At 38.1% G+C, this 18,599-nt stretch overlaps 1 protein-coding gene across 2 annotated transcripts in view; it reads left to right on the forward strand.

Annotated features, from left to right (window-relative positions):
- LOC128643898 (dynamin-2) overlaps window positions 1-6,587 on the forward strand; it is a gene marked incomplete at its 5' end in the record, with an annotated part of 254,650 nt that extends 248,063 nt beyond the window's left edge. For both annotated transcript variants that reach the window (XM_053696670.1, XM_053696671.1), the window contains 2 exon segments: window positions 644-898; window positions 1,315-6,587. In XM_053696670.1, coding sequence (XP_053552645.1) covers window positions 644-898; window positions 1,315-1,384 — 325 coding nt within the window.
- Between the last annotated feature and the right edge of the window lie 12,012 nt (window positions 6,588-18,599).

The raw sequence follows: 18,599 nt of genomic DNA on the forward strand, positions 1-18,599 counted from the left end.
CTGCTCCTCTAGCTTGGGTATTGGTTCCCACTAGTAATTGATGACGTTGTGGACTCTCCATATCTTAGGAAAGAAAACAAAATGTATGCTTACCTGATAAATTTCTTTCTTTCCGGATATGGAGAGTCCACAACCAGACCCTTAGACAGTTATTTTTGACTAAACCTCAGGCACCTCTACACCTTTGTGTTACTCCTTTTTCCATTTCTATTTGGTCAAATGACTGGGGATTATGGGTAGGGAAGTGACACTTAACAGCTTTGCTGTGATGCTCTTTGCCGCCTCCTGCTGGCCAGGAATGATATTCACACTAGTAATTATGTTGGGGACTCTGCATATCTGTAAAGAAAGACATTTATCAGGTAAGCATACATTTCGTTTTTGATTTGTTCACATACTTTGCTGTTGTTTTGACATGTAGTAATGGCTGTATAGGCTACAGCTGCTGTCTGTCTGCATTGCCACACATGCAAATCAAATGATTGTGTTAGAATAAGGCAAAAAGTATAAAGCCAAGAAAAATATAAAATATTGATGATGGCTGACTTGCGTTTTGAAAACAATTGTTTTTATTTTACTAATAAGCCACAGAGTACTGTTTTTCATGTAACTAATATATATATATATATATTTGTAATTTCAGCCCAACAGTGCAAAGAAGGCCAGTAGCCACTGTCCACCCTCCTAGCCGACCCCCTGCAGTTAGGGGTCCAACCCCTGGGCCTCCACTCATCCCTGTGCCAGTTGTAAGCGCTGGCTATGTGGCTCCTCCTATCCCATCTCGCCCTGGTCCTCAAGGGCCTTTTGGTGGTGTTAACAATGACCCATTCTCTGCACCTCCCCTGATTCCATCCCGCCCAGCACGTATCCCACCTGCATTTCCTCCAGGGGTGCCCAGGTAAGCAATTCCTTTTTTTGCATGTATCTGTGTGTGCACGCTTCAGAATTATAAACTGTATCCCTGTATGTTGATAATGAATGAGCAATACTGCATTTTTTTTAATTACCCACATACCCCCATGAGCCTGCTGTTCAATAATTTGGCTGCATATTTGTTTACCGTTCCGTTTTTAACTAACCTCATACTTTTTTATATGTAACTTACTGTGTGCTGTATGATGAGGCAGAATATGTATAGACCTATATAATGAACACAGTGCATCAGGTAATGATACTCTGTAAAACCTATTTTTGTCAAGGGAAAGATGCTTCTGTTTGTGATTTGTTATCCCGTTATTAAGCATGGCTCCCATTCCTAACTTCCTCATTCTATGTCTACCTCAGCTATATCTTGCCATCTCTTCCTTTTTGCAGCCGAAGACCTCCCGCCGCCCCAACACGACCCACCATAATCCGACCAGCAGAGTCCTCCTTACTAGACTAAACATCTCGAGGGGCCCCAAGGGTATTAGAGAGATTACAGCTCTGGAATTATCTCTTGAGGGAGAGGGGATTGTATTCAGAATATTTCTGTCTCCTCCATTTTCAGACACTGTGTCGACCCAGGCGTATAATCGGGCCGCAAAATAGAATTAAATCAGGACAAAATATGTACATGTTACATCACCAACTGGTTTCAGTCAGACATAGTAGAATGGAAGAATCTAAAATGACTGTGTTTTTGTGATATTGGTTAAAAATTCTTACCATAAAGCACAAATGAGGTGAATAAATAAACCAATAAAGCAGTTTTAACGATCCTGTAAAAGGGTAAATTAAGAGAGGGTTTTGCCATGTTGAGTTGTGAGTACTAGGAAGCAACGGAGTTTGCTGTGACCAATATTTTGACTTCTATGAACTTCACAGGAAGTAGCCAATTTAGAGCATATGGCCCTGACAGAAGTAACAAACGCAATGATTCTCTCTGTGTCCCATTATTACTATACTTCACACATTTCAATTACACAAACTTTGTCAATTACATGACAGCTTCAGATATTCCATTTTGTTCTATCACATTTGTTTCCTTGTCAACAACTGCAAGCAGATGGCAAAATAAAACCCCACTCAAAATGGCTTCCCCTTATCCCATATGGCTTCTTGTCTATTACTTTAGCATTACATATGAAAGTGACTGCATTCATTGGTACTTCCTGTGGATTAGACATAAAAGTTAAAATAAGTTCTAGATAACCTTGCTACTTTTTTTTCCTTTCAAATATTTCTGTTCCAAAATGGCATCACCCTGGTTTGCACAAAGATTTGATATATAACACCATACCCTATTTTTCATTTGTGGTTGTTTAAATTTGTTTTTGTAACACAGAGTCTAACTCAGATAGTCGTAGTGAGTAACAAAATGCAGAATTTACGAAAAAGTGGTTGAAAAGTATAACTTCCAAGGGGAGAAAAGCACTTTTTGTATATGACTTCTGCAATATTAAAGATCCCATACATTTTTTTCACCTTTTAGAATTTACTCTTCTGTCCTCCATAACCTTATGTACAGATTTGGGTTGTTTAAAAATCCTCATTAATTTCCTGTATGTTTAATGGCAAGTAAATCTACTGTCCTGCACATTTTTCCTGTAAATATAGTGTTTGATTCTCTTATCAGTGCCTTTATGCTCTTTGTGGAGAGTTGAAGTGAGTGTAACAGAAAATAAATTGTGGAAATACTCAGGACATTGCAGAATTGAACAAGGAATTGCAGGCTCCCTTCGTTGTACAGGGTTAGCAAACTACTACTAATATGTTGTCACCATAATAATAGTTATAGGTGTATATAGTTAAAGCAGTGCCTAGACATGAGTGTTGGATATGATTTTAAGTAAACAATCTCTCATAGGATGTTCGGTCTCTGACAATTGTCCTCCATTCTGATGGAAATGCCTTCCCAAATTGATTCATATGAATTAATAAATTGAGTATGATTTATCTCACACTGAGTAGTAGTAGTATTGAGATAATCATAGGGTATATGGTTTGCTCCCTTTTGGTGAAACTGGAAACTCTTATGTTTTTAGAATTTATTTTTCTTCCTGTATCTCTGTCTCTCTTTCCTACTAGCTTCATTTATGTTGTTTCTATTTGGAGTTAGATTGTGTAGGCTGTAGCTAAGCTCCATTTTTTTTGTTTTTTTTTTAAGAAAGGTACAATCCTTCTTGTTATAGTGGGCTTGCTTCCAACCCTACTATGCTAGTGATCTGGCATACCAGAATAACCACCGTGTTTGCTCCCAGGTCACCACTAGTTTGTAATTTATTTACTTCTCAGGACAGGGTAAACTGTGAAGAAACAAGCAATGTTTGTTTGCATATTTTATACTTTTTATACTTCAGTCATCTATAGATTTTGTCCTGCACTATTTGCTGGTGGTGCAATTTTTGAGTATTGCGTCTTTGTTTTATTTTAGGATGGAATTAATGAGCCTGGCTCATAGTTAAAGTAGCCATTATCCCTTTAGCAAGTACTATGAAAAAAATAAAAAATTAGAAAGCAAAGATTAATAATTCCAAGATGCCACAAGTCAAATTTAATGATACTGTTGATTACTTATTTATTTTTAAGTTTAGAGGTGTCCCCTGGCAGAACAGAATAGCTTCAGGGGGGTTGGGGGCTTATTTCAGACTTTACTGTCTTTTTAGAAAATTTATTTTGAAAGAATGAATTGTATTGTCAAACATCTAAACAAGTTTGATTTATATGAAGGATTCCATTTTCAGAATAGAGATCCTTTATTATGGCATCCTTGCTCTAAAGTAGGCCAAATTATGACTGCTATAGTTCCAAAGGATACTTATCACCTTCTAGTCTACTTTATATTCGTCCCATTTGCTCTAGAGCACTTTCATTTCCAGTTTCACATTCTATTTTTAGGCTGACATAACTCCTAAGGGACTTTAACAAGACTCTTGCTGATCAGCAAATAAAAATGTAACCTCAAGTCATTTGAAACCTGGATAAAATGTTTTAGACACAAGAAATAAGTGTCATAAATTATTAGTGATTCTGGTTGTTGGGAATCCTGATTGACTGACTGATTGTCTTGACCCAAGAGCTTACTTTTTTATGTACTGCTCTATAATGGATTAATTTTGAATGGTTTCAAAGGAGACCGTTCAATCTATGCCTAACTCTGTGGGACTGCTGTCCCACAAATCTATCTTAGTGGATCCATTTTCTCACAAACAGATGAAATACCGTTGCTGTTTATGGAAAGCAGGTATTCTGGGTGAAAGATTTCTGAAACCCTAACTGGTCAAATTGTGTGGTATAATTTGGATTTACCTCCGAGCTCAAGAGGCGTCTCTTCCAATACATTTTCTGCAACACAAAGCTGAAATTCTATGCTGCTTTGTTTTTCCAACATGTTTTGATTCAGTCCAACAATGTGACATCCTTGGCTGCTTATCCATCAGGTATAAGTTCACGGCAGGTCTATAATTTTGACGGTTGCATGAATTTTCATGTGGCAAAGATAACTCTGCTAAGAAAGTGATAGATCTACACTTGTGGTTTTCTAACGTTTTGCAAGTAATGGGGAAAGTATAGATCTTATTGCTGTAAAAAGAATTGCTGCAGGTACAGTTTCAGAATCAAGGGATATTTTGCATTTGCTGCCGATGCTAGGAGTATTCCTGGTTCAGACAGGAGTTATTTCCTCTTAGCACTATCCTTACTCCCCAAAACACACATGGGACTGCCTAACCCCTATACTTTAGCCTCTGGATAAGCATAAAACTATCCTTTGCCTCTAGCCCACTGTATGAAATGTTGCTTTTCAGACCTGGCTTGTGTGGCAGTAGAGATTTACTGAGTATTTTCCTTTTGAATTTCTCCAAGATGATTATATAGGGAGTTATCATTCCACTTTCTGTTGATGCAGGTTTCTGTGCATTATGTGGAGCCATTGGGGGAGTTTTCACATATTTACTTATCCTTCTAGTTTCTAGAAATGTTTGCTTTTTTCAGGCATCCTATTCTTCCTAGGACTTAAATTTAATTTATTTAATTCTAAATGATGCATAATTATCTGTAGAATACCTAGATATAAGGTATACACCATACCCTACTTTGATATGACACTACATTATATGAAGAAATTGATTTTAATAGTTATTTTAGGGGCAGCTGTTAGTCTATATATCATCCTTTTCATTTAATAACAATATGCAAATGTCTGTTATTTGTAGCCCCAAGTCATGTATTAAATACACCTACGCAATGGATCTTTTTCTCCAACCAAACAGGTGTTTCTTTGGTGTTCGAATTGTATTTGAGATTAATCTTCTATTGTTTACCGCTAGTTAAAATGTAATGGATGAAAATGCAATTATAGTGATACCTCAAAAAAGGACTGTGGTATTAAATATCTGAAAAAATCTTAGTTGGATGTGGCAAAACTGTTTAAATTTGGACATTTTAACAAAACAAACAAAAAAATATATATATTTGATTGGAAAATTGCAACTTTTAAAAAAAATATTTGAGCATATTAATGGGGCACTTTTAAGTCATCAAGAAAAGGTAGTTTGTGAAACATTTTTTTTTCCTGCTAGTGGATTATAAGTGTTTTCTTTACCTCAGAAACTGAGTCACTGTCAGTGTTCTATGAATGTGTATTGACAGCAGCTTTTTTGGATCCTTTTATAACAACTAAATCTAGCCTGCTACACTCAGTGTGTAAGATAAACTTCCCATGCATAAAGCACAGAATTGTTTGGAGAATGAAGAAAGCGATTTTATAGGCTGTGGCCTGTTTCTCTACAAGGCGTTGCTATGTTATTTTACTGACAATGGATCAAAACCGTTTACATCTAAATGCCCTGATTATATGGTTACATTTTTAAGGTTAGATACTTCTGGTGAGTCTCGTTATCTTTTAATTGCATTCTTGCTCTCTCACAATGCTCAGTAACCCATAGATAGCACTTCTTTTCCATGTAGATTTCAGAGTCTGTGGTGAAACTTTTCCTGAATTGAACCTCTGATCAAGCACTTTGAAGTCTAATGACAACACTAACATCAGAGGTGGTACACAGGGAAAGGAATTCATGATTCAAATATAATTTGCCATTAAGAAACCAGTTGATACTAACAAAATGAGGATTTTTAAAACAAAGCAAAAAAACGATGTGGACAGATATTAGATCAATTGTGCACTGTCTATATTTGTGACAACATTCATCTCCTATGCAACGAGGGACCTGCAATTTTGTAAAATATCTCTGTACACTCATAGCCCTAATGGTGGACGAGCTGCTTTGTATGATGCCAAGTGTTTGTATACACTGTTGATGAACATACTGCACTGTGTAATAATGGGGTGTGTAGAGAACATTGGTAATGAACAGGCTACACTGTATAGTGAAGAGTATCCTGTAGGTTTGTTAGTAAAGGTCAGGAGTATCATACTGCTATTTATTACAGCTTGTTGATTCCCAACTGGATGTTCTTATTGTGATTTGAAATTACTTTAAATATAAATTTGCAAATTAACAGAGGATCAGCGTGTCATTGATATTTTTGTGCATTCAGAAGAGCGGTTGCTATGTGACCACCTAGATGAAATGTGTAAAAGTGCCTCCTTCACTCTGTACCTTATTAATAAACTAAAAATAAAGGGAACTTTATTTTTCTGGTCATTGGTGATTTCACTTCTGGGTGTCTGTGTCTGCTTTTATTTGGGTTGTATGATTTATTTTGCACTATTTGCTTGTGTGCTTTTCTATTTTATAAATATATTGCATTCCAGCTTTCTAGATTCTCATCTTTGTTATTCCTTCTACACGTAACACTTCTGCTCCACTAGTTTTTTCTTCTATTCTCTGTTTTCCAACATTGTCTTACTTCCTCTACCTCTCAGCTGAATATTACTCCATACAATATTACAATTATATACACTGTGCATAAGAATAAAAACATTTATACAATAAATTAATATAGTCTAGATATTTTTGTACTGAGAATCTATAAATTTGATTTTAAAAAGCACAAAAGTTCTTCAAATATTTTTTTTCTAAATTACAGCAAGGATTAAAACATCTAGAATAAATTTTGTGACACTGGCATGCATGAAAGTAGCTATTACTCCTTAGAGATTTGGCTCTTTGACTACAAATATATGCAAAACAAAAAAGGAGGAAGTAAAATCCAAATACTCTTGTTTGGGTTCTAAAATTGTGTGGGTGTTAATATTCTTGCTTTGCTTCTACATTTACTAACCCATGAGCTATGCTGTGATTTATTTTGAAAGCTTTTCATAACTGTTTTAGAGCTATAAAAGTATAAAAAATATTTCTTACGTAAAGTGAAAATTCGATTAAAAACAGGGGCACTTTAATTCATCAAAATGTACATTTCACTCGTGTTGTGAAAATGGTTACCTTTTAATCTTGACAGCCGCTGCCCGTCGCAAATCCTCTTCCTGGGTCCAAAATGAGGAATCCGGCTTCCTCCAATCACGGTGTTGAATCAGACTCTGATTCCCCCGGTGGGGGGGCGTGATTGGAGGATGACAGATCCGTCATTTCTGACGTAGGAAGAGGCTTGGAACGACGGGAGGAAGCTGGAGCGGCTGTCAAGTTTAAAAGATAAGTATTTTCACAACGCAAGTGAAATGTAAATTTTGATTAATTAAAGTGCCCCTGTTTTTAATTGAATTTTTAAAAACCGGGCGCTTTATCATCAAAATGTACATTCACTTTAACTTGAGTAAATTAAAATATGAAGGGATTAGACATAATTATTAAAAACAAAACGATCTGGTTAACCATTATTACTGTAGGATTCATTGGACGTTTTTTTTTTTTTTGTTTTTAGGAAAAGATCAATAGAGATAGAGTTCTATTGTTTAGCTATATAACATTGACTAGACCCATACAAGTAGTGGACTGAGTTGCATGCGCACTGTACAGAATATCATCTTCTTGCATATGCACCAGAGTAAGCTTAAGAGGTCATTCTCCAACACAAAAGCTAAGGGTAAAAACATTTTTTTTAAATAGTTATAATTGATTTGACTATTCAGCGGCCTTGTAGACTCATTATTTTTCTTTCCTAAGCTATGGAGAGTCCACAACATCATTAAATTACTAGTGGGAATATCACTCCTGGCCAGCAGGAGGAGGCAAAGAGCACCACAGCAAAGCTGTTAAGTGGCACTCCCCTACCCATACTCTCCAGTCATTCTCTTTGCCTCTGTCAATGGAGGAGGTGAAGTTTGGTGTCTGAAGAAATTAATTCCTTTTTCGGGTACTTTTCCCTGCAAGCAAGGACTTGGGTTTAGCAGAGCCCATGTAGTGGTGGCTTTTAAGCAGTTAGGAAGTTGTGAGGTAGTTTTTGCTTTGTTTCCCAACATATTGCTGCCCATGGTGCAGAAAGCCAGAGTTGGTTACTCTGTTCTTTCTTTTTCTACAGGTCTTTGTAAGGTGTATGTGTCCTTTCACGCATTGTGAGCGGTTTTCCTGCCGGACAGCTAGACTGCAGGTAAGTGCTTTTGTCTTCTAGGTCTTGGAGACTTGCACTTCAGAAGAATGTCATATGCAGTAGATGGGGCATTTTTAAAATCCTTTATACAGGATTTTCTTTTGGCAATGGGCAGGCACATTATGTATGTTGAGACTAGGGGTTAATCTTCACTTTATTGGGATGTTTTCCTCTTTCGGCTAATTTTTGTTGAAACACTTTTAGCATGTGTGTGGCTTATGTTTTATACAGGGATTTATGTATAAACTTAAAATTTGGCAGTTGGTTTTCTTTGCTTGCTTAGCTAGAACAGGCTAACTGACAGACTGCTTGAGCATTTGTGTAAATTACGCTCCGGTGTTGTAGGCAGAGGGAAACGCAAGCCTTTTACTTGCTGCGTAGTTTCCTCTCTCTGCCAGTCATGTGACTTCTTTGCTATCGGATATTCGCAGAGCGATGTCATTGAATTTCAGTCTCTTCAGTGTCGATCTACTATATGATTGTTTTAGAGACTTCTGGCAGCCAAATTGTGTATAAGTGTTACGGTAAGGCACCTCAGCCTGTCTGAGGTGTAGGGGGCCTGATTGGTTTATTATTTTAAAGAATTTTTGCATAACGTTAAGCGGCTGTGGTATTAAACATTCTTAGTGACAGTGTATTTAAAAAATTTCTACAATTTGGGGAATTTTTTATTTAGTATTATGGACATGGACCAAGTCTTTTAAAAAATGCTTGTTATGCCTTGAGGCACAAATTGTTTTGCCTATGTAATTCTGTGCTGCATGCTTAGCTAGAACACTTCAATTTATAGATAAATTGTTGCCCTCTGAGCCCAATGTGTCTCAGGATGATGCTGTTCAGGCAATGCCACAGCTTTCTCCTCAAACATCCCAAGCCTCTATGGCGTCACATACATTGCCCTGCAGTTCCTTTCAGCCTCCTGGAGGAGTTTATTTGCCTGCAGATTTTGCTGCACAGGTATATTCTGCGGCATTATCTGCTTTTTCTATGCTGGGAAAACGCAAGAGGAAAATTAGACATTCAGATAGTAAGGTTTCTGTTCCACCTACTGCTACGCAGGTTGCCCTCCCTTATAAGTCTGAGGAGGAGGATACGTCGGTAGACTCTGAGGGTGAAATCTTAGATTCGGACAGTATTATTCCTTTATCTGATACTAAAGAAGTAAACTTCAGACTTAAACTTGAACACCTTTGTTACTGTTAAAGGAGATATTGGCTACTTTGGACGTTTTTGATATTTCTATCGTTGTCAACCCTAAGAAGTCTAGTAAACTTAATAAACACTATGATGATCCTTCTTCTGTGGAAGTATTTCCTGTTCCAGACCATGTGACAGAGATTATTTCACAGGAATGGGAGAAGCCAGGGATACCTTTCCCCCATCACCCGTCTTTAAAAAGATGTTTCCTGTTGCTGACTCCATTAAAGATTCATGGCGCCCGGTGCCTAAAGTAGAAGGGGCTATTTCTACTCTGGCTAAGAGAACTACGATCCCTATAGAGGATAGCTGCTCCTTTAAGGATCCCATGGACAAAAAACTGGAGGCTTATTTGAAAAAGATGTTTGTTCATCAAGGTCTTCAATGGCAACCTGCAGTTTGTATTGTCACTGTAGCAAGTGTGGCATATTATTGGTGTGACACCTTGTCTTAATCAATTTTAGTAGAGACTCCGTTGGAGGAGATCCAAGATAGGATTAGGGCTCTCAAACTAGCCAATTCCTTTATTTCTGATGCTAACATGCAAGTTATTAGACTGGGAGCCAAGATGTCGAGCTTCACTGTCTTAGCCTGGAGGGCTTTGTGGCTAAAATCTTGGTCAGCGGATGTTCTAAGTCCAAGCTTTTGGCGCTTCCTTACAAGGGTATGACCTTGTTTGGACCTGGTCTGGCAGAAATAATTTCTGATATTACGGGTGGAAAAGAGTCTTTTCTACCACAAGTCAAGAAGAACAGACCTAAAGGACGTCAAAGTAATTGTGAAAGTGAATCTGGAGAAGAGTTCCCTTGTTCCAGCTATACGGGTGGTTTTCTTAGGAACCATAATAGATTCCCTATCCATGAAAAATTTGCTGACAGAGGTCAGAAAATCCAAGATTATTTCCTCTTGCCTCTCTTCAGTCTAGCTCAATGTATGGAGGTTATTGGTCTGATGGTCGCTCCTATGGACATCATTCCTTTTGCTCAATTCCATTTGAGAGCTCTGCAGTTATGCATGCTCAGACAGTGGAACAGAGACCATTCGGATCTGTCTCAGAAGATAGATCTAGACCAGTCGACAAGAGACTCTCCCGTGGTGGCTTGCTCAGGAGCATCTGTCTCAGAGCACATGCTTCCGGAGACCTTCCTGGGTGATTGTGACCACGGACGCCAGCCTGCTAGGCTGGGGAGCAGTCTGGAACTAGTTAAAGGCGCTGGAACTATGGACTTGGGAGGAGTCTGCTCTCCCAATAAACATCTTGGAGTTGAGAGCAATTTACAATGCTCTGATGGCTTGGCCTCAATTGTCTTTAGCCCGGTTTATTAGGTTTCAGTCGGACAACATCACCTCAGTGGCTTGCATCAACCACCAGGGAGGAACTCTGAGTTCCTTAGCCATGAAGGAGGTGGCACAGATTATTCAGTAGGCAGAAGCTCACAATTGTTGTGTATCTGCTGTCCACATTCCTGGAGTGGACAACTGGGAAGTGGATTTCCTGAGCAGACAGACATTTCATCCCGGGGAGTAGGCTCTTCATCCGGAGGTGTTCTCCAGGTTAACCCTCAAATGGGGGGGGTACCGGAGTTGGATCTGATGGCGCCTCAGCAGAACAACAAGCTTCCAAGGTAAGGTTCAAGGTCCAGAGATCCTCGGGCCGCTCTGATAGATACTCGGTTAAGCATACCGGTTTCCTCAGTTTGCGCTCCTTCCACGAGTTATCGCTCGTATCAAACGAAAAAGCATTGGTAATTCTAATAGATCCCGCATGGCCTCGTAGGATCTGGTATGCAGACCTAGTGAAGATTTCATCTCGGCCTCCTTGGAGGTTGCCTCTGAGGAAGGACCTTCTAACTCAGGGTCCATTCCTCCATTCAAATCTAGTTTCTCTGAAGCTCACTGCTTGGAGATTGAACGCTTAGTTCTGTCTAAGTGTGGATTTTCTGAGTCGGTCATTGAGACCATGATCCAGGCTCACAAGCCTGTTACTCGAAAAATTTACCATAAGATATAGCGTAAATACCTTTATTGGTGTGAATCTAAGGGCTACTCTTGGAGTAGGGTCAGTATTCCTAGAATTTTGTCTTTTCTCCAGGAAGGTCTGGAGAAAGGGTTGTCAGTCAGTTCTCTGAAAGGTAAGATTTCTGCATTATCTATTTTGTTACACAAGCGTCTGCCGGATGTGCCAGATGTTCAATATTTTTGTCAGGCCCTGGTCAGAATCAGGCCTGTGTTTAAACCTGTTGCTCCTCCTTGGAGCCTTAATCTTGTTTTTAAAGTTTTGCAGCAGGCTCCTTTTGAGCCTGTGCATTCCATAGATGTTAAGTTGCTCTCTTGGAAGGTTTTGTTTCTTATTGCTATCTCTTCTGCTCTGAGAGTTTCGGAACTCTCGGCTTTGCAGTGTGGTACGCCTTACCTTCTCTTTCATGCGGATAAGGCAGTTTCTCATACTAAATTGGGGTTTCATTCTAAAGTGGTTTCAGATAGAAATATTAATCAGGAAATTGTTGTTCCTTTTCTCTGTCCCAATCCTTTTTATAAAGAACGTCTGTTGCACAACTTGGATGTTGTGCGTGCTCTAAAATTCTACTTACAGATGACTAAGGATTTTTGCCAGTCTTCTGCCCTGTTTGTTTCTCAGGAAAGCGTAAGGGGCAGAAGGCTACTTCTATTTCTCTTTCCCTCTGGTTGAGAAGTATGATTCGTTTTGCTTATGCGACTGTTGGACAGCAGCCTCCTGAGATAATTACAGCTCATTCCACTAAGGCTGTCTCCTCTTCTTGGGCTTTCAAAAATGAAGCTTCTGTGGAACAGATTTGCAAGGCTGCAACTTGGTCCTCTCTGCATACTTTTTCCAAATTTTACAAATTTGATACTTTTGCCTCGGCTGAGGCTTCTTTTGAGAGAAAGGTTAAGTGTGGTGCCTTCAGGTTAGGGCTGCCTGTCTTGTTCTCCCTCCCTGTACATTCTGTGTCCTCTAGCTTGGGTATTGGTTCCTACTAGTAATTAAATGACGTTGTGGACTCTCCATATCTTAGGAAAGAAAACAAAATTTATGCTTACCTGATACGAAAATTCCGTATATGGAGAGTCCACGACCCCACCCTTTATTAAGACAGTTCTTTTTTCCTTAACCTCAGGCACCTCTACACCTTTGTGTTATTTCTTTTCCATTTCCCTTTGGTCGAATGACTGGGGATTATGGGTAGGGGAGTGACACTTAACAGCTTTGCTGTGGTGCTCTTTGTCTCCTCCTGCTGGCCAGGAGTGATATTCCCACTAGTAATTGAATGACGTTGTGGACTCTTCATATCCGGAAAGAAAGAAATTTATGAGGTAAGCATACTTTTTTTTTATTTTTAAATTGGTGCACAGTGACCCATTTGAAAAAATTAAGATAAAGATAGAAATAGTCTAATACTTTTGAGCCATAGTTAATGACATTAAAATTCATCCATAAAACATTTCCTATTACACATTTCAATATTACATTAATACATTGTTCCTTTCTGTAGTATTAGTATGTACAAACTATATCACTGAGCTAAAAGAGCACAAATGTAGAGACTCAAGGTGCTGGTTAAAAGGCAAGGTAAAAACCCAACTTTATTCACAAAATCGATAAAAAAAGAATAGCATACAAAATACATGAAGGATGCTTAGGCAGACATGGACAAACAGACAGAAGTGTGTCTGATGTGTTTTGTGCCCCCTACAGGCGCTTAATCATAGATCAATCTATATATCTCTGAGCTCTATGGGGTTTTTTTTGTATACAAAAATAAAAATTTGTATAGATGTGTGTACAATGCATTAAACTTGAAAAGAGGAGAACTTGAACAGGTTAGAATACATTTGTGGATGTCAATATCCCAGTTCAGCTTTACTTATGTTCTAATACTTCCATTACTATATATTATGAGCACTGATGAACTCTGAGAAGCATTAATGAACCTCCCAAACTTCAACTGCACTCATTACGAGGGAGGTTCTATCAGTAAAGAAGCGGGAGGTTATATATACTTCCTTCCATATACTGTATATATGGAAGAGGAAAGAAATTGTAAAAAGTTATACATGAGGAAGTAAGTAGATTGTAAAGGAGAAAAAAATAATACACTAAAGCAAGATAATGCTGCCTTAGTGCCAGGTCTGGAGCACAGCAGGATGATCTTTGATGTTGGAAAGTGATGATTATAACATCTAACTTTTTTTTTTAGTTTTTTTAAAAAAAAAGACTTTATTGCAGGCTATGGAGCATCACCTTGCCACAGGCCTAAAATGCACTTATGTTCCACTTTTCCAACTCACAAATAGTGGTATCTTTCACGTTGCAAATGATCTGTAACCTATTTTAACTATTCAGCTTTTGCGTGAACTGCCAAGGATTTCCAATGCACTATTTCACATATTCAGCCAATTAAAATTATCTTTCAGTTTCAGCAGTCCATGGAACGAAAACAAAACATTAAAAAAAAAAAAAAAAATTAAAGTGTGGCATGCGTGGTTTGCATGCAGATATTAGAAGGTTCCCTGCAACACAAATCATTTCTTCCTTTGGGTATAAAAAAAAGCAATAAACCATTACCCAGCAAAACCCATTTTTCCTGCAAACACACTAAACTAAAAAATGTTTGCTGTGATCTTATGCAAGGCTTAAAATTACTCTTGTTATTCTCTTATGAGTACCTCATAAATTAAAATAGGATGCATTGAAATGTGACTATTTAGCAGATATAAACACTGCTAACAGATTTTATAGGCATGGTTTACACATAGCAAAACTGACTAGTGAAAACAGATCCAATTGCGAAAACAAAACGGTAAGGGCCAGATTACGAGTGGAGTGCTAACGTTTGCACGCAAGCAATAAGTGGTTTATCACGGGTGTTTGCACTTGTCGTGCTTTCCGCTGGTATTGCAGCACAATCGCGATTTACGCTAGAATGGTTACTGGTTAACTCTTTCGCAAAGCAAAAAAGTTGCACAAAGCATTAAAATAGATTACAAAGTACAGTTACACTCATAACACCATATAATAAAAAATATTAAAATAAAATATTGCACACAAATGTTATAAGGGCTCAAAGATATGACATCTCAGGCAGAAAGGGCTTTAACTTTGAGATACATACATATACATTTCTACTTTACACAAATACATATTGGTACATATATAGTTAAATATGTACTCCCAGACATATGTACACATATAAACACATACATATTGGAGCCCTTTGCAGTTAAGTAGATGAAAACATGTAAAAACATTTTTGTGCAATATTCATATTTCATAAAGTATTAAACTGTGTACTGTAAATATTTGACATTCCAATGTTCTACACATAGCAGAATATATTCTATGTATTTAAAAATAGATATTCCAATATATATACCTATATATAATCGTGTGTGTGTGTGTGTGTATGTATATATATATATATATATATATATATATATATATATATATATATATATATATATATATATATATATATATATATATATATATATATATATATAGCAAAGATTTTTTTTTATTGCAGTCAGCGGTTTGTAGTTATAAAAATCACAGTCTTTATTTAAACAAGATTAAAAGTTGAAACACTCCAGAGATCACACAGGTACATCACAGCAATGGGTCCGCTTACATGTTTCGGCCTTATATATATATACATATATATATATATATGTGTGTGTGTGTGGCAAAAACTTGCACTCACTGGACTTTTTTAACACCAAACATTTAATGTGACGTTTCGGAGATAGAGTATCCCCTTCCTCAGACCTGAGGAAGGGGATACTCTATCTCCGAAACGTCACATTAAATGTTTGGTGTTAAAAAAAAGTCCAGTGAGTGCACGTTTTTGCCACATATATCTATTATCTACTAGCACCCTGGCTGCTGAAGTTTGAAGTGAGAGTGCTCATCTTGGCTATATATATATATATAGTCCAGATAGAGGACAGCACAATCTTACGCCAATTTGACTGCCAAGGTGCACTGCAAGCCAATTTGTATCATCTCCAAGAACACAGGCACTCACTGGTCTTTATAAAAGGTAATCCTTTATTTAATCCATTAAAACGATAATAATACCATGACGTTTCGGCACAACATTGTGCCTTTATCAAATGTATCAAAATATTAAAAGCTTCATACCAAACTTACCCCAAGTCACCACTTAAATACTGCTGGAGTATAGCACCTGCCGTCAACTCATCGTGTGTAAAGTCGGCGTCTGACGTCATCAGGGAGCGCTAGACTGTGCGCCCTGTGAGATCGTGATGCCGATGTTGTCATAGCAACATGTAAACTATACACGGTTACCCGGCGGCTATGCAATAAACCAACAGCTATATTTGCTAATCAAGTGTGTCGCCGATTACATGTGTTAGAGGAGATCCCCATACCTATAGCAATGGGACAAAATGCCGCTGATCCCCAAACTATTGGATAAAGAACAATATCTGTATCGGCGCAACGCTCCCAGCAAATGATACTAAAAACTGTGCATAAAAAACAAAATGTGTTTAAAAAGGTGCATCTATATAACATTTTATCTATATCATAGTAAGTGAAAAATATTACAATAGCTTTTAGTGTCATAGAGACAAAAAACTACCTACATTTACATGTAGTATGAACTATTAGCTGACAGTCATGCCCACTAGTATTATGGTAGAAACATAGGAACAATATGTGAGAGATAATTATATGTCCATTTACTGAAACCCATATGCTACATCAGATTAGATCTGTGTACTCAGATTATGTAACCAGGACAGAATTTATCTAGTAGAAGGGACTAAAGTCCAGCGATGTATTGAGGCCATATGGAGCGATGGTATTTAACCTGTAGATCCACTTGGTTTCACATTGTAGTAACAGGTTCCCCCTGTCACCTCCCCTTGGGAGTGGGGGTATATGATCTATAAGCATTGTGCGTTAACTGGAAACCGCATGCTTATATTGGATGCAATGCCTGGCTACTGGTTGTTCTGATTCTCCAGTACGTAGGGCCTCCCGTATTGCACACCGGTGATTTGCCATACGTTCGCGGAAGGTTGTTACTGTTTTGCCGATATATACCCTGGAACATGGGCAAATGATCATGTATACTACATATATGCTGGTGCAGGTGAGGCGATGTCTGATGTCGAATCTTCTGTTGCTATGAGGATGTTGGAATGAGTTGCCCCGAAGCATACCATTGCAGGTCACACATCCAGAGCAGGGACAACAGCCCATTTTCGTGGGTTTAAGCCAAGTATCCTTTTTGTAGTTCCTTATTGGATCTGACTTAACCAATATATCCCTTAGATTATTTGCTCTACGGTATGCTATTCTGGGGGCAGTCACCCTCCCAAAAGGTAGTGTGGGATCACTGCCTACCACAGGCCAATGTTTCCGAACCGCATCAGCAAGGTGTCTCGAATCTGATGTGTATGTAGTTACCATATTGATCCGATTAGGGTCTGATTTAGTTGTCCCTTGTCTATTTTCCAGATTGGTGGGATCCATAAGATCATTACGTGCCTTCTTGACCATATCCCTGGTGTAGCCTCTCTCCACTAGTTTCATGTCCATTTCCTCTAGTTGTTGGTGTAGCATAGGCGTCTCGCTATTGTTCCTAATGACACGAGTGAGTTGGGAGGTGACAATCCCTTTCTTTTGGGGATCAGCGGCATTTTGTCCCATTGCTATAAGTATGGGGATCTCCGCTAACACATGTAATCGGCGACACACTCGATTAGCAAATATAGCTGTTGGTTTATTGCATAGCCGCCGGGTAACCGTGTATAGTTTACATGTTGCTATGACAACATCGGCATCACGATCTCACAGGGCACACAGTCTAGCGCTCCCTGATGACGTCAGACGCCGACTTTACACACGATGAGTTGACGGCAGGTGCTATACTCCAGCAGTATTTAAGTGGTGACTTGGGGTAAGTTTGGTATGAAGCTTTTAATATTTTGATACATTTGATAAAGGCACAATGTTGTGCCGAAACGTCATGGTATTATTATCGTTTTAACGGATTGAATAAAGGATTACCTTTTATAAAGACCAGTGAGTGCCTGTGTTCTTGGAGATGAGATATATATATATATATATATATATATATATATATATATATATATATATATATATATATATATATATATATATATATATACACACACACATACATACACATACACACACACTATATATACGATCACTGGATGTTACCCACTGCTGGCAGCCGTAAATCCTGGGATATCCAAAAAAGCAGGCAGACACAGGATTTCCTCAATCGCCTTTATTCAGCAAGGAAAGGCTAATTTCCAAACGTTTCGGCTCTCGCAGGAGCCTTTCTCAATGGAAGCCAAACTTGTCTGTGTTTATAAGTTTACATACCCTGGCAGAATTTATGATTTCTTGGCCATTTTTCAGAGAATATGAATAATACAACAACTTTTCTTTCACTCATGGTTAGTGTTTGGTGGAAGCCATTTATTATCAATCAACTGTGTTGTGTTTACTCTCTTTAAATCATAATGACAACAGAAACTACGCAAATGACCCTGATCAAAAGTTTACATACTCTGGTGATTTTGGCCTGATAACATGCACACAAGTTGACACAAAGGGGTTTGAATGGCTACTAAAGGTAACCATCCTCACCTGTGATCTGTTTGCTTGTAATTAGTGTGTGTGTGTATATAAAAGGTCAATGAGTTAATGGACTCCTGACAGACCCTTGCATCTTTCATCCAGTGCTGCACTGACGTTTCTGGATTCTGAGTCATGGGGAAAGCAAAAGAATTGTCAAAGGATCTGTGGGGAAAAAGGTAGTTGAACTGTATAAAACAGGAAAGGGATATAAAAATTATATCCAAGGAATTGAGAATGCAAATCAGCAGTGTTCAAACTCTAATCAAGAAGTGGAAAATGAGGCGTTCTGTTTGATAACATACTGCATTCA

The sequence above is a fragment of the Bombina bombina genome, unplaced genomic scaffold (assembly GCF_027579735.1).
Source record: "Bombina bombina isolate aBomBom1 unplaced genomic scaffold, aBomBom1.pri scaffold_487, whole genome shotgun sequence".
NCBI classification, from domain to species: domain Eukaryota; kingdom Metazoa; phylum Chordata; class Amphibia; order Anura; family Bombinatoridae; genus Bombina; species Bombina bombina.